General features: G+C 44.8%; 2 protein-coding genes across 5 annotated transcripts in view; one reads left to right on the top strand and one right to left on the bottom strand.

Annotated features, from left to right (window-relative positions):
• Positions 1–11,840, top strand: SCYL3 (SCY1 like pseudokinase 3). Its single transcript, XM_085068506.1, has 13 exons — positions 1–165; positions 961–1,146; positions 1,797–1,910; positions 2,501–2,557; positions 3,205–3,307; positions 3,848–3,959; positions 4,318–4,395; positions 5,766–5,905; positions 6,203–6,390; positions 6,737–6,908; positions 8,726–8,869; positions 9,405–10,132; positions 11,390–11,840. Exons 1-13 carry the CDS (start codon positions 1–3, stop codon positions 11,450–11,452), a joined length of 2,250 nt encoding a protein of 749 aa, XP_084924632.1. The 3' UTR covers positions 11,453–11,840.
• Positions 1,097–20,987, bottom strand: part of FIRRM (FIGNL1 interacting regulator of recombination and mitosis) — a 26,816-nt gene continuing 6,925 nt past the window's right edge. For 2 of the 4 annotated variants that reach the window (XM_085068502.1, XM_085068501.1), the window contains 14 exons: positions 20,584–20,732; positions 19,906–20,014; positions 19,218–19,404; positions 18,802–18,884; positions 18,373–18,424; positions 17,966–18,059; positions 17,126–17,307; positions 16,339–16,461; positions 15,341–15,436; positions 14,792–14,905; positions 14,287–14,391; positions 13,907–13,987; positions 13,074–13,187; positions 8,431–12,773 (listed from right to left, as the gene is read on the bottom strand). In XM_085068502.1, coding sequence (XP_084924628.1) covers positions 12,588–12,773; positions 13,074–13,187; positions 13,907–13,987; positions 14,287–14,391; positions 14,792–14,905; positions 15,341–15,436; positions 16,339–16,461; positions 17,126–17,307; positions 17,966–18,059; positions 18,373–18,424; positions 18,802–18,884; positions 19,218–19,404; positions 19,906–20,014; positions 20,584–20,732 — 1,675 coding nt within the window. In that variant the 3' untranslated portion in view covers positions 8,431–12,587. Of the gene's footprint in view, positions 1,176–3,158; positions 5,186–8,430; positions 12,774–13,073; positions 13,188–13,906; positions 13,988–14,286; positions 14,392–14,791; positions 14,906–15,340; positions 15,437–16,338; positions 16,462–17,125; positions 17,308–17,965; positions 18,060–18,372; positions 18,425–18,801; positions 18,885–19,217; positions 19,405–19,905; positions 20,015–20,583; positions 20,733–20,987 lie in introns of those variants that run through there. The other 2 variants (XM_085068500.1, XM_085068499.1) reach the window with 2 other exon arrangements.

Raw genomic sequence — 20,987 nt, forward strand, 5'->3', positions numbered from 1 at the left:
ATGGGCTCGGAGAACAGTGCTTTGAAGAGCTACACCCTGCAAGAGCCACCCTTCACGCTGCCCACCAGCCACACCATTTACCCGGCTGTGCTCCAGGATGGCAAACTCGCCTCCGTGTTCGTGTACAAGCGGGAGAACGAGGATAAGGTCAATAAAGCTGCCAAGGTACTGCAGGGGGCCTGGGACACTCTTGTCACGGCTGTCCCTCCTTTTATTGGAAGGGTGGGAATTGGTTAACAGGGGTCCAACCCTTGGAAGTGAGGCCAGAAGAAAAGGTGGAAGCCAACCCTGGCCATGGGGCAGAAGGGGGTTGGTAGCTGCAGAGCTCATCATGTGGAAAGCAATGTTCAGACATCAGTGCCTCCCTGCCTTTGCAGGGTGCTGCCTCTTCCTACAGATGGAAGTCAGAGGGTCTATTGGGTGAATCCCACCCAAAATACCATGTTTAATATGAGTAAGACTTCTATTCCTTTGAAGATTTTTCTCCATCCAGTGCCAGCAGGGATCCTGCAAGACAGATGGAGAGACAAGAGCAGGTAGTGACAGGACAAGGGGGAATGGCTTCAAACTGAGAGAGTAGATTTAGACTAGATACTAAGAAGAAATTCTTCCCTGTGAGGGTGGTAAGGCCCTGGCACAGGTTGTCCAGAGAAGCTGTGGCTGCCCTATCCCTGGAAGTGTCCAAGGCCAGGTTGGATGGGGCTTGGAGCAACCTGGGACAGTGGGAGGTGTCCCTGCCTATGGCAGGGGGTAGGAATGAGATAAGGTTCTTCCAACCCAGACCACTCTATGATTCTATTTCAGTGTATTATAAAAAGTTCTTCAGTGAGTGAGGGAGTTTGCTGGGTGCTTGGTGGGCTGTTTGAATTCCATGAGAAAACATGGCTAAGGGGTAGGACTAAGCTCTGCAGCTGAAGGAGATGCCTCAGATAAGGTCTAACATGTCTTTGTTTCTGGAAGCACCTGAAAACCTTGCGCCACCCTTGCCTTCTGCGCTTCCTCTCCTGTACTGTGGAAGCAAATGGGATCCACCTGGTTACCGAGCGGGTGAAGCCCTTGGAGATGGTCCTGGAGACACTCTCTGCTGCAGAAATCTGTGCAGGGATCTATGATGTGTTGCTGGCGCTCATCTTCCTCCATGACAGGGTAGGTATCCCTGGCAGCATCATCAGGCTCTGGTGGGAGACACATGAAAGGTGACAGGAGAGTGTGGTAACTGAGCTTTTCTGGGTTACTCATTCCTTCCAAGACGACAGACATGTGCCCCACAGTTCTTGTAGTCTGAAACTGCTAAAGTTGGCTGCTTTGTAGGAGGAGGGGTAATTGGAAATCTTGTGGAAGTAGGGGAGCAAGCAGTTCTCAGTTCATGGGTCTGTTTGCAGGACTTCTTGCTTTAGGGAAGTGGGAGTGCTTGGCATTGGCATTTGTTTACAGCTGTTGCCCCATGCCAGAGATTGGTATCACTGCTGCCCTGGGCACTGTGTGGTTGCCCAGGACTGCAGGTAAATCCCAGCTCAGACTGTAGCTCTGGGGTTTTGTGTTGGTCTCACAGTTGGAGACCTCCCCTGGATTTGCAGTTGGTTTGCAAGGGCTGTGACAATTAGGGCTTTGTCTGCTCTAAAATCCTGGCCCTCCTGCCTGGCACCTGCTGGTCACCTACAAAATCCCAGAGGAACTCTGTGCTTTTTGGCAGCTTTCCCTCAGCCCCCTGCAGCACCTAATTAGTGCTGATTAAGATTTTACATCTTCATCTATCCTGTGAGTCAGTTACCATTTTTTGGGTTTTCACGTTTTAGGGAAACCTCACACATAACAATGTCTGTTTATCGTCCGTGTTTGTGAGTGAGGATGGGCACTGGAAGCTGGGAGGAATGGAAACAGTCTGTAACTTCAGTGAAGCCACCCCAGAGGTAAGAGCCAAGCCAAGTGCACCCTGCATGCCCAGGGAGGATTCCTGGCCTGTGGAACCTGGCCATCTATGGATGTGAAGGCCCAAGTCCTTCCACTTGGCTGCATTTGCTATTAAATGTGTTGGCTCACTTCCAGCTCTGTCCTGACTCTTTGCTCTAAGGACACCATAACTATAAACTACAATGTCTACTCAAATTAATTTTCCATTAGCCAAAATGCAGCTACTTTTCTAAAGGACACTGCTGGCTGGAAGGTGAGAAATCTGTGCCCTACTGGACTGATGTAAAAGAAAAGCAGGAAGATGCAGGTTGAAATGAGTCAATAAGGAAAATAATTTCAATGCCTCCTTAGCTTGTGCTGGTGGCATCTCCACTGCTTGGTAGTAGAAAGAACAATTCTGGTGTGATGTCTGCTGCCTGCTGTGCAGAGTCATTGCAGCAGCAGGCACAGCCTGCCCTGGGTGCCAGCAGATGGGGCAGGGGCAGAGCTGCTGCCACCCCTCAGGCCTGGCCCATCGGGACAGCCTGCTCTGCTGCTTGGCACTGAGGAGAGATCGAGGCATTTCACGGCCCCCATCTTGTCCTTCCAGTTCCTCTGTCACGTGAAGTCAGTGCGAGACCAGTCATGCATCCCCTGCGAGGAGATGGTGAGTGACAGCAAATAAAAATGGGATGGTCAGGAGATATTGTTTCATTCATATGTTTTATTTCCTTATGCCTGAATGGCATGGAAGTGGCTCTCGGATAAAATCTGAGGTTTCCTCTGTTCCTTTGTCCCTCCTGTGTCCCATCTCTAGTTTGGGAATAGAGTTGGGCACGTACTTTTCAAACACTTTGTGTTGCTTCTAAATCACCAGTTTTGCAAAAATCAGAGTAGTTGCTGAGATTGCCCAGATCACTGTGGTCCCATGGTTGTGTAACTCTCATCACAGCCTTTTCTCCTACCTGTTAGTCACTTCCTACCCATGGAGAATCCTTGGAGCTGCTTATGCTGAAGGGACATGCTTCTGCTCTCTAATTATCACCTGTTTCCATAGAAATGCTGAAAGCTGTTGACTGCCTGCATTCACTGGGGACTTGTTCCATCAGGATGGAGTTGCTCCTTTGGGTTATAAATTCCACAGTGGAGGTTTTTTTAGCATAATATTCTACGTGTAGGGTACACAGTGGAGCTTTGGTGCTATAAAAAGAACTGGAGAGTGTATATGATGGGGGGGATGGGAATAGAGCCTCATGGAAAACACCAAATATTTCATAAGCTCCTGCTTTGCTGATTTATTTATTTTATTTTCAGTCTGCAGACTTCAAAATCCTGCCCAGCAGCTATGGGCACGCGAGGGATGCCTATGCATTTGGGACAACAGTTGAGACTCTCCTGACAGTCCTCAATGATCAGGGTGAGAATGACAGTGGTTTATTTTACTGGTGACAGGCCCTCTGGCTTATTCCTTGTGTGCTTTGAGCCATTCACCTCTTGTTGCAGCTGGCAGGAGTGTTCTGGGTTCAGTGGCCTCAGTGTCATTCCGTGTTTGTGGACCTTGGTTTCCCCTGTGTTCCCCTTTTCCTGCATTTGGACATGTTCAGGTGTGACTGGAGGTCACCAGCCTGTGTGACACAAGCACTCCCAAACCTGCTCCTGTCCTGCCTCTCCAAGGGTATGGATGTAGTGTGTGGGTCTTGAGTGCCACAGCTGAGCAGGGGCTGCCACTTCCAGCAGAGAGGCAGCAGGAAGCTTCTTGGGAGGACAGTAGCACTCCTTGGAGGCTCAGCAGTCAGGCAGCTGAGGAAGAGAAATGGAAATACTATTTTTCCCCTTCCTTTTGCAATTTTGCTATCAATTAGAGCTAAAAATATGTTTGGGGGAGGGTGGAGGACTCCTGAACCTATCTTGTTCAGTGTGGAGAGAGAAATCTAACTGTAGGTGCTCTGGATTTCAGTTTCAGCAGATATTCTCTCCAGCTTTCAGCAAACCTTGCACTGTACTCTGCTGAATCCTGACCCAAAGTGTCGTCCACCACTGTCCAGCTTACTGTCTCATGAATTCTTCAGGTAAGGACAGGAGTGTCAGGCCTTTCTTGGTCTTGACACTGCTTAATTCTCCCTTGCAAAGAATTAATTTTGTGAAAGTGTGGGATGGAAATGCAGACTTAATCCTCACCTCTTGCAGGGATCTTTGACAAAGAGACTCCTTAAATTAAGGAAGTGTTACCAGCCTTCCCAATAAGGTACTGAGCAGCAGTGTTCAGGTCTTAGCTCCTTGCTGGCACTCTTGATCCACCAGCATTTGACTTGGGTCCCTCTGTCTCGTTTTCCTCTAAAGGAATAGTGGGGGTTTGCAGCCTCTTCATTGTGGGTGGTTTAAGCATCTGTAAGGATTACACTTGACACCCTGTGGTTTTGTGCTTAGAAATGATTTCCTGGAAGTTGTGAATTTTCTGAAGACCTTAACAGTTAAGTCTGAGGAGGAGAAAACGGAGTTTTTCAAGTAAGTGAAGGATCTGTAATTTGGAAGCTTCTTATCTCAGACATACTTCTGCTAGATGGGTTTTGGGGGAACCTGGGAAGGTTGGTGGCCAGAGATCCTTCCTCAGATGGCAGATTTTGATGGCTTTAGCAGAACATTGTTTACTCTGTAACACTTGCGGTACTCCAGCCAAAGTAATGAATCTATCCAAGAGGAAACACTTCACCTCTTCATTTCCCAGTTCCTTGTGAGTGGTTTGGTGTTTGGGAGGAGCAGTCCCTGCTGGGCTCTGCATCAGACTGGTGCTCCCCAGCCACCAGAGCGATGCAGCTGCCGAGAGAGTTTGCAGTAAGACTTGTTGGGTGAATTAATCATGTGGTGCCAAGAGGAAAGCTGTTGCCTGTAATAGATGTCTTGGCTGCAGAACATCTTGCAGTAAATCCCACTGCTGTGGTCCCCAGAAATCTTCTGTTTAAATATGGCATTATCTAGGCCTGAAATTGGGAGAAGCTGAGTGTTTCTTTTTCCATATAAAAGAGTCTTGGTGTTCTCACAGAGCTATTTTCCTGCCTGTTTTATACTTCTGTGGTCAACATCAGTTATTTTTCACTAGTTTGAAACTTAAGTAGAGGAAGTAAGAGGAGAAAGGAGATCTTAGAAGGAACATTGAGTGGTTCTCACTATCTCTGTGTCAGTAGTGTTTACTGAGGGAGGGAGTGAACACTTTGCTTGAAGATAGGGGAGTGTTAGCCTTTTAGCAGGCAGAGGGGCCTTCACAGCATGTGCACCATTCTCTTGGTCTCCTCCAGGCCTAGAGAAAAGCAGTTAACTGTTAATTGATATTATAAAAATGAAATTCTGACAGAAGCTGCACAAAATTAAACTCTGATAAACCAAATCAGTACTCTGTTGGCCACATTAAATGGTAGTGGTTTCAAAATGGGATTCCCTTTGTGCAAGGGAAACTTCCCTTGTGTGGCAGAAGAGCCTTTTCCAAAGCAGTAGGAAAATTCTTGTGATGCACCAAGATGTGGAGTGAGAGGTAAACTCTCTGCTGTAGTTTTGACTGTAGCTCTTCATGGGACATGCCAGCTCTGAGGCAGTTTGATGCCCCAGCAGCATTCTTTGCCAGCTGGATGTGCTTGTGACAGCCCGTGATCCGGGTGTGGGTTTTACAGGATGTGGTTCTGGCTCCTGGTTTGTGTTATCTTTGCCTCAGGCAGGAGCAGAGGCTTCTCTGTGTAGGTCAGAGTGCAGACACAGGGAGAGGCTGCAGTGGGACACTGTCTCTGAATGACTCAGACACAAAGAGGGGAAAATGATATTGAAGGAAACAGGCATAAATGCATGGAAGGCTGCCTTGATACTAATTGCTGTCTCCTGGAATGCAGATTCCTGCTGGACAGGGTGGCTGGCTTGTCAGAGGAGCTGATAGCATCACGGCTGGTGCCTCTCCTACTCAATCAGCTCGTGTTTGCAGAACCTGTAGCTGTCAAGAGTTTTCTTCCTCATCTGCTGGGCCCAAAGAAAGGTGACCTTTAAATACTTTCTCAACACAATTATTCCTGACAGGTTTGGAATGAATTCAGAGCAGTTGTTTCATTGAATCATGGGAATAAGTGGTATTTCTCTAAGCAGAACAAATAATGTAACACACAGAACTGGAAAGGACAGTTATCTGTTCTTCCTCCTTTGCAGTTCCTTGTACTGCTCTGCTGATGCTGGGAGGAGAATTAGGAATGATCTTGGTGTGAGCAGTCAGTAGCTTCTGGATGAGCTGTGTCTCGGGCTGAAGCAGCCTTTGCCTATCCTCACTTTTGTTCCCTAGAGCAAAGTGGGGAGAGCCAGACCAGCTGCCTGCTGTCTCCAGCCCTGTTCCAGGCTCATGTGATCCCTGTGCTGCTGAAGCTGTTTGAGGTGCACGAGGAGCACGTGCGCATGGTGCTGCTGTCTCACATCCACGCCTATGCCGAGCTGTTCTCTCGGGACGAGCTGAAGAACATCATACTGCCACAGGTTAAGGACAGCAGACCAATGGGTGGTATATCCTGGAATATGGGATTTCACAGAATGGTTTGGGATGGAAGGGACTTTAAGGACCATCTAATCCAACCCCTGCCACGGGCAGGGACACCTTCCACTAGAGCAGCTTGCTCAGAGCCCCATCCAGCCAATAGGATCAGCCGCCCTCTTTACCTTGTAGCACAAAATGCAAAGCTGGTTTTATGTTATAACATCCAGCGTCTACTGAGAGCTGTAGGGGATTAGAAATGAGATGTGCTGCAAAAGTAACACTTAAAGAGGAAAGCAATGCAAAAGCAGAGTTTCTTGTTGGGGTAACATCACTGTGTTGTTGCTGTAGGTGTTGCTGGGCCTGAGGGACACCAGCGACTCCATCGTCACAATAACACTGCACAGCTTGGCCGTCCTCGTCTCCCTGCTTGGGCCTGAAGTGGTTGTAGGTGGAGAAAGAACAAAGATTTTCAAAAGCTCTGCCCCAAGTTTCATGAAAACTGCTGATCTCTCCCCAGAAGGTAAAAGATACAGTCAAAGTGGTTTTGGGATGCTTGCTTGTTCTGTCCAAGCAGTGCAGGCTGAATTTCTTGGATGATTACTCTGTTGCTGGTGCCAGGTTAATTGGAAAAAAAGCCAATTTGCAGGCAAACTTCAATTTTAAGTTAGGTGCTATTTGCAGATGCAGAACTGATACCAGAAGAAGCGTTATGTAAAAGTATTTTAAATATACAAAATATATTGGGGAAAAAGCAAAACCTCTTCATAAAGGACATAGTATATGTTTGTCTTTGGTGGAAAAACTTCATTGCCTTTCTAAAGGAATTATATACGCAGTTATTTAATGTTCCCTCTGTCCTTCCTGTTTTTAAAAATAGTAAATCTCACTTTCTTCCCCCAATTTCTATTCGTAGATTGGAAAAGGAATATGAACTTCCCTATTTTATCAGCTCTTTGGAGGCTTTTCAGCTAATGCAAGTGAAGACAGTAGCCCCTGCACCTGCTAGATAACTTGGAACCAAGTGTACTAAGGGAAAACTTCACTGGGTATTGAAACTAAGAATGTTTATAACGAGTCAGCATTGTACAGCTTTAGACATACAGATACCAAATGAAATACATGACAGAGATCAGTTTAAGTGCTTGCTTCCTGTTTATGTGTTTACTGGCAGCTACCACCCTTCATTAAAATCTGTGGATGGCTCATTGCATTAGTTTCTTTACATGGTTTATTTTAGTAGACTGTAGTAAATAAACCACTTTGGATTGCAGGCTCAAATCAGGTTTATTTTTCAGAATATACTTAAAATTAGACCTAACTATTGATAAGCAACAAAAAACCCACCTTTGTCCTCAACAGTGAGTGATGATCTGCAAAAAGCAACACAAGAGGCTGAGTATGTGAGGCTTAACAAACTGTTTGCTTAAGCCCCTCAAAGGATGTGCCCTTCGTGAAGGGCACGGGGGGAGGAGGTGGGTTCTGTGTTCCTTGCAGTCCTTTGCAGTGCCACAGCCATGTGGCTCTTGTGGCACTGGTGATCCCTAGCCTAGGCAGGACAGTGGCTAGGAACACAGGTGAGCTCTCTGGAAGCAGATGCAGCACTGGCCCAAACTGTGCCATTCTGCAGTGGTGGCAATAGGGTCCCACATGGCTGAAGCTGGAGCTGGCAGATCATCACCAGTGCTGATCAAACCCTGCAGTTCTCAAAAAATGAACTGCAACCAGGTGCTTGCCAAGCTGTCCTTGCTGTGCCAGGGAAACACAGCTGCCTTGGACAGCTTCAAAGCATGGCCTTGACTGCCCACCACCTACCTCACCTTGGGGTGGGATATGAGGGGAGCTGTCAGTCAGCCTTCAGGACAGGCACTCACATTCCAGGAAGGTGCTGTGCCCCTGCCCAGGCATGGAAGGGGGTTGGTGCAGTGTCATGAGTTCTAATGCTTGGAAGTGTTGTGTCTGAGTGCAGTGCTTTTGTATAAGGCAGGTACCAGGGGATTTGTGATGCAGTTGGGATTTTGGATCCAGTCAGGTGGCAAACAGCATTTTTAAAGCATCTGCTCTGATCATAATGAGTTTATTCATTGTGTATTTCTTGAAAGAACATCTCAGCAAAATCTGACCATGTACACTTGCTGTAACATTGTACTGGCAAGAGCTGCAGGCAGCAGGAACAGAGGAGTATTGTGTTATATATGGATCAGGAGGTGCAGCTGTTGGATTGCTGTGCCAAGCCTCAGTGTTGTTCAAAGAAGAACATTCCAGTGCTGCAGGCAGTTCAACTCAGACTGACAACACACCTTGTGGACTTATCTCCTTTCTTTTCCTTTGTCCTGGCAGATTCCCCCAGTCACAGTGTGAGCAATCACAGAAATCAAACCTCCCGGCCCCTGAAGAGCAGTCCCAGCTTGTTCCCCAGCTCTGCAAATGCACCTGTCAGGAAGCTTCCCGTGCGACAAGACAATCCCCTGGCTTCAAAGACAGGTACAACCTACCCTGTGCCTCCTTTCAGAATTCAAGTGTTCTATCAATGAATTGCTGCTTGAAAAGATGTTCATTTTCCCTATGTGCTGAACCAAGGAAGGCAACAGTGAAGGAAGGAGAGTGTGACCTTTGACATCCTAGGGAATAGCTATTTGGGAAGCTGACATACACAGACTGGGTGCCTGGATTTGAATTTGTTTCCTTATGGTAGATTCTGTACTGTGCTTTCACCCCTCCCACAGCTTGGCAGATACTCTGGATTTACAGGTCAGCTCATTCTGACAGGCAAAGCTGATTCTGTTTCCTTCCATGGCCTTTTCTCAGTCACCTGCTGCTTATCAGCAATCACCTTGTATTGCCCCAGGACTCTGAGATGAATTCTCTGCTTTCTAATCTGAGAGGAGCTTTCTTTCCAATCACTGCCTTGTTCCCATGCCAGGTGCTGCCTGTGATGTCAAGAAGTTTTAGGCTCAACTCCACCGCTGCCTGCACTTGCTCTCTTCAAATGAGTGTGTAACACCTTTGTCTTCTACAGGTGAGCAAGGCACTCAGCCCCCCCTGAATGGAATTCCTGGAAGCATTGACACACTGGGGAACAGCAGGAGCTCTCTGACTACCTCAGAAAAGCCAGCAGAGGAATGGCCAGACTGGAGTGAGCCAGAGGAGACAGACACTGAGAAAACAGTGAACATTCAAATTCAGCCCCGGGAGCTGCAGGGCAGCACGGGATCTTATTTTGCTGATCATGATGTAGATGAGAAGCCTTGGGATGACTTTGAGCCCAGCAGCCCCAGTCCTAAACTGTCCTCAGGAAACTGCCTCACTGTGACACATGCTGATGCAGTTGAAAGGCCGAGGCCTCTGCCAGGTCCCCATCAACTGAGCAAAGACTTCAAAAGCCTCAGACTGAGTCCCTCCACAAAGTCTTGCCATGGGAACAGCTGGAGCAATGACAAGTGGGACCATGAGGAACAACTGGGAGAAACTGTGCTGCCAAAAACCTTTCAGGAAAGGTTGAAGTCTTCATCAGAGTCTGGACTGGGAGAAGAATTCACGATCAAAGTGAAGAGGAAACCTGTGCAAGACCCTGAGCTGGACTGGTTTGCTGACATGATCCCAGACATTAAACCTTCTGCTCTCTTGATTTTACCTGAGGCGAGGACAGAAGCTGTTCCCACCCACTCAGGTGGCGTGTCCAGCAGAGAAGGTGCCTCCCAGAATGTGCTGTTTTCATCCAAATTTGCAGCAGCTGATGTGATTGAGGTAAGAGTCTCCAGGCAGGGAGGTTTAGGTGACTGCAGCCCTGAGAGGCTCCACAGCACACAGGCAGCACACAGTGCTGTAGCACAGCTGTACCCTCAGTTGGAGGGTGGGGTACCTGAGCAGCGATCAGTGGCACAGCCAGACAATAAGTCTTTACCTGTGGATAAAAGATGAGCTCTGACTGATGCATCTTAGCAGGCACCAGGTAATTCAGTGGGTACTTGATACAGCAAAGACAGCTGCGTTAAGAAACAGTGAGAGAATGGACTCAATTTGTATGCTACTAGAAGTCCTAAGGAATTTTAGCTCCAGCTGCTACTCTGTGCAGCTGTATCCTGGATGCAGGAATCCTACTCTGTTAAGGAGACTCTTGGTTTGTGAGACAGGTAAAACAGGGCTGGATCCTTGCTGCTGAACAGGCATGGTCCTGTACACAAACAGAAGGGGCTTTCAGGCACAGAGAATGCTCAGGATTGAAGTGTTTTTCCTGGCTCTTCTAGGAAAACCTGAGAGCATTGTAAACTAAGGTCCAGGAAACCAGACCCTCTGGAGTACAGAGTAGGGCTTTTTGGGTGTGTTATTTTCATGAAAGAATAGCTGAAACATTTTTCTCTTTCAGAGACTCAGAGAGGTTACAAAACTGTTTTTTTTAGCAGATAAAAATCCCTGTAGCCCCATTATGGAGACTCCAGAGACCACTGCCGTTTCCTAGGAGGGGAGGCAGCATTCCCACATGAGCATGTAACTCCCTTTAGGGATAAGGTGTTGACTTCAAGTTGTTTTGCTCATCAGCCTCAAGAGAGCTACCCAAGGAACAGCAGAGAGCATGGGGAGAAGAGCCTGGGCTGTAAACTGAAGTTGTTTATGAAATTTGAAAATGGCAGTGTCCTGTGACAGAAATCAAACTTACAGTGTTAGAATACAGCAGGAAAACAGCTCTTTCCTAGGGGGAAAGAAATTATCTAATTTATATAATCCTTTTTTAATGGAAAGTAGGTTTGCTAAAAGCAGTAAAAAAAATACAGGACTCTCCCTGTTACATCTGCTTTTGTCTTTAAGACGATTTCTCTTGTAGTTTAAAGTTCTTTAAGACCAAAAAGCTGCAACTAGTGACACTTTGCTTTTGGGCTTTTGGCATTGTGGATGCCAGTCTCTGCCATCACAAGCCACACAGGCTCCTGCCTGGCTCCTGGGGCTTTGCTAAGCACACAAGCACATTCCACATGCCTTAATGTTGATAATTTTATGTGATTCTAGGCTGAAGCTACAGGCTGGGGTGAAGAAGAGGAGTTGAACTGGGAAGATGATACAAACTGGTAAACAGGACTGAAGGAGACCAAGGCAATTTATGGTGTGTTGGATCCTGTGACAGGAGTTGCTGCTTCCCCAGTACAACGGCTAAAGTACCTCAGCGCTGCTTTTGCCACAAGGCAGGCACTTGCTGCACAGCCACGAGATCCCATGGGGCCTGAGCTCTTGCCAGGGGTGCTCCTTCCCAGTCTGTGCCAAAAGCTGCAGGGCTGAGCCTGCACTCGAGCAATACACCCAGCTGTGGTGCTGCCACTGCTCCCAGAGAGGGGACAGCGTGATAATGGTGATGGTGTGATGGTGCTGATGTGCTACTGGAGGCCAAGAGTGGTGTAAGAGATTGTTCCAGAACTCATCCCTGCCCTGAAAAACTGCTGACAATAAATGAAAGTCACACTGAGTTCCTTGGTTAATGTGCCTTTTTCCTTTGTTTTTTTTTTTCTTTCCCCAGAAATGTAAAGCCGTTAGAAATGGCTCCTTTTAACTTTTCAGTTAAGAGATGATTTTAAGATGAATGTACAGTTTACTCAACTTATTTATTTCTGTTTGTGTAGTTCTGTCAGTGGATGGCACAAGAGGTGCTAGGAACCATGCAGTGAACAACTCCAAACTGCTTGAGCACCGTGTTCTTTCTGCTCTTAACTGTGACCAATAAAGATTATTTTTAAAGGATGACCCTAGCGTGGAGTGGAACCAGCAGCAGAGGTATGTTCAGAGAACAGTAGAGCCTTAAATTGTTACTCTTGAGTGTATTTTAAAATTAGAATAAAAACACCTACTTGCCTCGTCACCTGTATGTGACAAGAACAAGGTAACTGCTACTTTTACAACAGATTCAGACCTCAGATTCAGACCTCATGAAATGTTTATCTCCACAGAGCAGAAGATCAAGAAATACACAAACTCACAGTGCAGATGTCCAGTAGTGTCCACTCATATCCATGAGTCCTTCCAGACACTGACTATGCAGGACAGGCCAGCACTGCACCCTTCAGTCCATTCTGGCACATGAACAAGACCCAGCAGTACTGTAGAGCACTGTCCCATGTCACAGCTTTTTCTTCTGCAGCACTCCTGGCACAAAGGCACCTCTTCCCTCCCCCCAGGGAGCTGAGCTGGTTCATTGTCCCCAAGTCCTGTGGAGCACCTACCGCACGCTGTCCCTGAGAGTGGCTATGGCTGCATGCAGAGCCTCTAGCTTCACTGCAAGCCAGGCTGGGGGTGAGCCTTTCTGGAGCAGCAGCTTCACAGCCTCCACTGCCCCCTCCATTGTGCCTACTGCTGCCTTGTACTGCTCCTCAGAGGGGGGGTGACAGGCTCTCTTGGCCACAGGCTGCGGATTTAAGTAAACATAAAACATTATTTTAATACTATACCTAAGTGATGAGTCTTCCTCCAAATGCAAAAAAGCCTTTAGGTGGGACAGAGCTGCAAGACTCCCTTGTCCTGTGAGAGTTCTTGCTGCCTGGCAGGCACTAGAGACCATCAGGATATCATACTAAGGGCTAGGAGTGCATGTGACCTTTTTTCTTAGAACATGGAGGGCAGCAAGACTATGTTGAACCTTTTCAGACTCCCCAGAAATGACAGAAATTAACAGTAGGGCCCAGATAGTCTAAAGAAGCACACATACCTCTCCAGTTGACTCCAATTCTCCGTTCACTTTCAAAACCTGTGCACTCCAGGTAATTCTTTCTTCCTTCAGGCGTTCTGTTCGTGCTTCTCTTGGCTCTTCCACCTGTGTTGTCTAGAGAGAAAGCCCCAGGAGAGGTAACTACACCCAGGCAGCATTACCAGCCTTCATAGGCCCCATTGATAGGCCAGAACAAAAGGGAGGGACATACTTTAATGTGCAGTTCAAAGAATATTATTTCTCACACACTCATCTGATGAGGAGATTGAAATTATCTACACCTGTGGGTTAGCATCACTGGCAGCTATCAGTTCTTTTGTAAATGATCTGCTTGTCAAAAGCTACTCAGCCAGAGAGCCTCAGGTGACAGCTGCCCCCTCTTTCCCAGTGTCACTGTTCTGCAGCAACAGCCACCTGCTCTTAAGAGGATTTCTTCTAATACATGTAAGGAACTGAGATGTTTCATACATGTTTAGATTTCAGAAACTGATCCAAGAAAAATGGACAAGGAAATCAAACCAAATTATCAAATCCTGTCTTTTCATAGATAACTTCTGTCCTTTCAAAAATAACTGTTCAGTTTAGTGGTTTTTTTGTTTACAGAAGGTAAATGCTTTGCTTTTAAATTTGGAAGTACTGGAAGAGGAGTGTGCATAGGAATGGCAGTTGTTAATTCTACTGATTAAAGCAAGTAGAAAAGTCCAAGCAGATAGAAAAGTTTATTTAATAGTTATTTAATGGCCATGCAGGTGTAGACACATGCTGTGCATTGCTTATAGTGGATGTATAAAATTACCTAAGAAAGGAGTGAAATGGTTAAACAATATACATACCTTAGCCAGAAAATTAACAACTTTGTTCTTAGCTTCTTCAGAATTAAGGCACCAAGGAACAACATCTTCATGTCTTGTTTCCTGTCAAAAGTGTTACTGGTTGCTCAGTACATTGATGCTAACAAGGGAACAAAGTAGATGTTTCCATGACAGTCCCTGCCTTCTTGCAATCAATCTAAGCAACCAGTGCCTGATCTTTCTTCACTTCCAGCTCCTGAAATCACTTCTAACTGCACTAGCCCTCAGTACTTTGAATAAGCAATAGCATCTGTAACTAAGATCCAAACTGCACAGTGAGGAACAGCAAACATTTAAGACAGGACAATTTCTGTAAGTTAACAGAGCTGAACTGTGTGCATCTAGAGTTGTGCTCTGCTCACCTCTGCAAAATGTGTGAATGCCTCCAGTGCATGCTGATGAATCAGCCAGGTCTGGTCAGCCAGCAGAGAGGCAAACAGACAGGACAGCTGGGGCACAACTTGCCTCTGCAACAGGAACAAACATCCATCAGTTCCCAAGAGTTAGTTGTGCATATCTTACCATCATGATTTATTAGTAAAGAATCACTCTAAGACTGAGGGACAGGTTTGGGAAATGTTAAGAGTGCTACTCCCCTGTATGGCAAAAAAAAACCCACTGTGAGGGAGGTAGAGTTCTATTCTCACTTCTTGTTGCATCTCACCAGTGAGAAAGGACTGGTATTTGAACCTCCAGGCATCTTGCCTGCACTCAGCACATCTTGATGAAAAATAAATCTCCCATAGACCATTAATAAGTCTCCAAGATGATTATCCTGGCACTCCTGTGTGTATTTCATGAACTCGATCCTTTCAATGTATGTTACAAAAGACAAGATAATTTCACCAAGACCACAATTACATTTACCTGTGCTTCTTGTGGTATAAACACCTTTCCCAAGGAAGACAGAAAATCCACCATGGCTAGACGGACATGATCCGGGGGATGCAGCTGGAGCAGGGATGACTGCAGTGCAAAAACCTGTGGGAAACAAACCCCAGCAACACTCCATCAGACACACTGCAGGGGAAAACTGCAGGCTCATCTCTAAATCCAAACACATGGAGCTTAGAAACCTGAAGGAGGTATGCTGCATCTCCAATAAAACTGGCCAGGATAGAACTGCAGGGTGCATTTTAGAAAGAAATTAACATGCCTTCTAGAGCACATCCATATATCTCAATTATCTTACAGAGAACAGGGATTCTCAAAAGCAGTGTTAACCAAAATGCCATGTGCTTGGTTTGAAGACCAGGAAAGTAATCAAGGAGGAATAAAATTAGAAACCTCCACTTGTTAAGAGAAGGCCAGACTGTGAAATAACCCATTTGAGATTTCAGCAAATCACAAAGAACTTGGTTTTCATGTAGTGAATTATTCATAAGGTGTTGGGGTTTTTGTGTTGTTTTTTCTTACCTGAGTAATCAGCTGAGCATCTAACGCTTGGATGAAAAATTCCAAAAGGTGAAGTAATAAACACAGTGTCTTCTGGAGACATGGCTCATCTGAGACCTTGAAGAGAACACAAGATATCAGTAACATTGCATTTTAGCTCATGGAATAACTACTTAGGAAAGAATTTCAAGTTACAGTAGCATTCAAAAATTCTTAGCCTGACTTGACAAATGTAAAACACTACATTGTAAAACAGCAGAAGAAAATATTAAAATAGTCATATCAATATTTCTAGGTAGTCCTATTTTATAAGACCATTTTCTTTGATTTTTATGAAGAATATTTCTTAATCTTTATCTCCTCCGACCACTCACTAAAATAAGCACCTAAAGGTTATCAGAACTATTTCTTTTCACTTTCAGTTGCCAAATGTCCTCACAGAATGGATGAGGTTAGAAGAGATCTCTGAAGGGGCACATTGTTGACTCTTCCTCACCTCCACTCTCAAACTTCCTTTTCTAATCATGCACGAAAATCATGACAGTCCTTTATTTTTTTCGCTACACATCTGCAGCCATGAACAGGTATGTGGTCACAAGGACATGGCCTGGCCCCCTTGTTCTCAGACATGGGAGGAGGGTGATTAAGCCCTTTGTGTCTCCATGTGCTGGGCCAGGCACTAATCAAATCACCCTGAGTTTTGTTCACATTCTCATGAACAGTTAAAATACACCAAATTTGTAACTTGTATGAATTAAAATGAGATGTTTCAGACTTCTCCTTGAGCAAGTCTGAATCTGACACTGAGTAACAGATGGAGTAACAAGGAGCCATATATGCAACATTCAGGAAATTTCAACCTCAAGCTTCCCAGAACAGCAGAGAGCAGATGGGCAGCACTGTTACACTGTCCTTTACAGAAACAGTCCAAGTAAAACAAATGAGTAACAACAACATGAGGAAACAGCACCAGCCTCTCCAAGACATGTTTTCACCATTGGAGCAGCAAATTTTCTTACCTGCTTAGCCTGGAGAAAAGACCAGAACTGACTGAGCACTCCCAGGATAGATGCCTTAAGTTCTGTCTCCAGAGCATCATCAGCAGAACTGCATGCAGCCAGCAGGACAGAAAGGGCAGTGTTCTAGGAGGGAAAAATGTGTGAGACAAACCAAAACAAACTACACGTAAACCAACCCAAAACCCCAAGCTCACATTAAACATATAATAAAATAATACAAAGTGGCAAGAAGCCCAACTGTGCTGTGTCAGCTGCTCAGAACAGCCAATACAGCTTCCAGAGCAAGGAAACCATCCCTTACTCCTGTGAGTTTCACATACTGCAGGTCATTTGCTGCACTGGCAGGAGAAGTCTGGCAGCAGACACTTCATGGGGAAGCCTCTGGTTTCTCACACTGCCTCGCCAAGGAGACCAGTGAGCATCATTCAGATTTAATGATGCATAAAACCAGCCAGGACTTTTAAACTTAAGAGTAATTGTATGATAAGGTATAGCATAAATCACAAATTCCAAAGAAAAATACATCTGCTCACCCAGAGAGCAAACAACAACTAGAGTAACTACTGAATCACAAGACCTTCACTGTCACAGTAGAGGTCCTAAGGTGCCACATAGTACAAAAAAAAAAAAAAATAAAAAAGAGTTCTTGTTCATGAATATGCCAGCTAGGCATGGAAAAAAGCTGTGCAACATACTGAATAATGTAACTGAGGGGTCAGCAACAGAATCCTTACAGTCTGAAAATCCAAGTTTACATGTTTTACCAAAGAGAAGCAGATCTCCTTACCACAGGTGGGAGCTCTCCCAAGGCACGGCTGCTGTTCAGCCACCGCCGGCACTGCACCAGCCCTGCTGTGCACAGCTGAGATGCCACTTGTGTCCTGAGGTCAGCATTCAAGGCTCTGAGGGACACGTGCTGCCACACAGCCAAGTTCTCCACCTCTTCAGGAAGAAATTTATGAGCAAATTCTACCTGGAAATAAAAAGCAGTAGAAAATAAACAGGCCAGAAGACAATTTGATAGTCTGAAAGATGAGAAACCAAAATGCGCTGGTTTGCTTCAGATATATTAAATGAAAAAACTGTGTGAAATATTTCATTTAAATAAAATCCATCTTTTTATATAAAAAACATTTAGAAACTGCCACCTCCCTTGTCACATATAGGACATCACAATGATTAATTTCAGCTGCTTGAAGCAATCGCCTGAGTGAGTAGAAGAAAGGGCTTTGGCCTCTCCAGGGTACACAGCGAGGCACTGGCAGGACAGGACAGGACACTGCTCTTGACACCTGAGGCCATGGGAATGCTCACAAACACCAGTCACAGATGCAATGACAGGACACAGTTCCAGCAAATCTGGGGAAATGTGCTGCTTTCATACTTTGTCAAAAAAATTACTTCACTGCTGCCCAGTAACTCTTAGAAAGGTTAATGTGCTTTTCTTCTTTAATAGACCACATCTGCACAAAGTAGGATCCACTGTGACTAAGTAAGAACGAGTACAGTAACAAGTGCAGCAAGAGCTCAAGACCCTGTCACTCCTCCAGAACTGAGAGGGGATATTTTAACACAGGCTACTGACTCAAATCTCTTCTACTACCAACAGGAGATGCTGGTGCTGTACTTGCCTGATGCTCTGGAGCCATCAGGAACAGCATCCGCCTCAGCAGCACACTCAGGGCAGAGACCTGGGAGCAGTCACTGGGCCAGGCCTTTACCTGCATTAGGATAAAAAAGTCATGCACCTCATTACACTAAGAAAAAAACACCACTTAGCAAACAAATTCTATACAGGATGTTCTGAGAGTTGCTATGTGGGATCACAGCACCAGCACTGTAAATAAAGTAAGCAGGACATATTGTTTTATATTTTCACTGTACTGCTTCTGCTAATTACTAACCCAAGAACTGAAACAATTCCATTTGGATTTAGAATAAAAAATTGAATACTTGTCTTTGATCAATTAGAATCTTTGACAGTAGAACTTACTAAAACTGGTGCCAAACTGCAAACATCACTGTGGTTCTTACCAAGTGGGCAATGATGTTAACATGGTGAGCACACAGCTCAGCTGTTCCATACCTGAAACATGAGAGGACAGCAGCTTGTGAATCTGTACTTCCTATTCTTTTACAGACTAAATATTATAAATCTTGTCTGAGAAATTACCATTTCCTCTAATATTTAAACTTGATTTGCAGAGACACAATTTACTTGAGATAACCACTTCAAAAGCCAATTATTAAATAACAGAGAAGCTATGTTCCTCTTGCTTGCAAGAATGTAAAAATGGCTAAGCTATTTCTGCTCCTAATTTTCAAAATATGCTCTGTATCTGAAAATAATCCAATTCTGGGACAATTCTGTCTTACAAAAATCTCTCTCAAGTAATTATGTACAACAACAGAATGAACTGGATATGTGGAAAACCTGCTTGACTTATAACAAGAGCATGTTACCGGGCAAGGAAGCACCACGAGTCCATTGCTAGCAGAGATGTGATCATACTGGAACCCAGCACAGCATCCAGCAGAGCACACTCCTGAGGAGAAAATGGGAAAATTAACACAATTTGAATACTGCATAAAAGAAAGCACTGAACTTTTATAACAGTTCGACCTTCCCTCCTCTGAAAGAGAACAAAAATTGTGAAGACCACTGAGGTCCTCAAGAACTTGCAGGAAGCTTTAATTTCCCCTTTCCCACAGGTGACATTTGCTGTATAACTGAAATCCAGCCATGCAACTGTGTCACAGCTGATTGCTACAACTTGAGCATCTCTTCAGAGCTACATCATTAGAAAGAACCCATTCTTTGGAAATAGAACCTATGCATTACAACAGCTGAAGAGATGATACACAAAACATAATCTTACCAGCTGAGGGAAGTGTGATGGGAGTGTGGAAGCAATGAAGGAGCACAGGTGGACACAAACATAGTGATAGAGGGTGATGGGAACTGCTGGCTGTCCAGTACTGAGCACCTCTGGCAAACAGACAGGGAGAGAAAGCTCCCCACAACATTGCTGGAAACTGAAGAAGAGAGCTGAAAACAAAGACAGGCTGCAAGGGGAAAAGAAAAAACAAAAAAACAGTTTGGTTACAGATATGTAAGTCCCAAATCCTGCAAGCAGCACCTGTATTACAAAATCTTTGTCTTTGACCAGAAAATATGGCAATAACTTCAGTGCTCTTACACCAGATTTATGTTCCTGACTGCCTTCCTCTTTTACCAACTCAGGTGATTATTAGAGGGCTCAGGCATACAAGTGTGAGATGTTAACTTAGTGAAGTATCAACAAATTACATACATATCATTTTTCTGACCCTGCAAGTACTTAAAATACCATTCCTTTCCTGAAGAAACAAAGACAACTCTGGCTCTGTATCCTTCACTCCTGAGGCAATGACCATCAGATCCTGTTTGTCTTGGCATAAAGATATAAATCCATAGTGACAATTTCACTATTCATTTGCAAAGGAAACTCCAGCAGCTGAGCCCCTTTGTTTGCCTTATGGAATGACTGCTGTGGTGAAGAACTACAAGAAAAAGCTTTTTAGTACCTGTTTCCTGTGTTCCAAAGAGTTTGCACCTCTTCAGACTGGGAGGACAGCTTGTCCATTATGGTAATCAGGAGCAGACACTGAGGGAGCTGCTGCTCAGGAGGGAGACCTGTAGAAGTTTGGGTTTCAAACATGATGCAAGTTGCCTGGATAAATATATTGTGTGTGTAAACTGGCTTTTAGTAAGTGTAGAGGCAAACTGTTGAGATATCTCAGAATTATGACACGTTGATCAGGGCAGAAATCAAGGACAAGGGTTTGTTGAAACAAAAAGCTGGTAATTTCCCAGTTTGAAGGCATTCTACTTTTCACAGAAAACACTTAATTTAGGAGAAAACAGCTGTCTTCCCCTATCAACAGAACAGCAGAAGAATTCCATCTTACTTTGAAGTCTGACAAATGTGGATTGAAATTATGCAAAAGAGCAGAACTGATGGGATTTCTGCTAACCAGATTAATATTACAGTTGTTATGAGTACTTTGGAAAAGATAGTTCATGTTGTTGCTGAATTTATCTGTTATAAAATTCACCCAAGTTAGTGTGTAATCAGCTCTATTACAGCACTTACAAAAGCACCAGAGACAAGCAAACGAGTACAGAATATTGCTTATGGTCCAGAAAGTCAAAATGTCAATCTGATCCCTCAGACAGTACTAGGAGCAGTACTTTCAACCCACCTAATTTTTGACTTAACACTTGTTCCATGAAAGGACTAAAGGGAAGGAGCTGGTTGATGAGAGGGTCCAGAGCCACAAGAAAAACTCGGGATATTTCATCTTGATGAACTTCCAAGATCTCTGGAGCATAGAGACTGGGAGGAAATTTGCTGAAGGGGAATGGAGAAAAAAAAAAAAAAAAGGTTAAACATGTAGCATTTTCAGCAACATTACTTTTCTCCAAAAGAAATACAAAAAGGCAAATTCATTATTTCCTTGTTCCTGTGAAATAAAAGACAGAAAAGGCTCCCCATTTTAGAATATCTGTTCTAGTAGCCCAGGAGTTACAACTCTGCATTCAGCCTTTAAAATAAGCATCACAGTTTTTTACTAAACATTGAAAGAAAACCCTACAAGGTCACAGA

Source organism: Lichenostomus cassidix, chromosome 8 (genome assembly GCF_008360975.1).
Source record: "Lichenostomus cassidix isolate B80296 chromosome 8, HeHo_3.0, whole genome shotgun sequence".
Classification (NCBI taxonomy): domain Eukaryota; kingdom Metazoa; phylum Chordata; class Aves; order Passeriformes; family Meliphagidae; genus Lichenostomus; species Lichenostomus cassidix.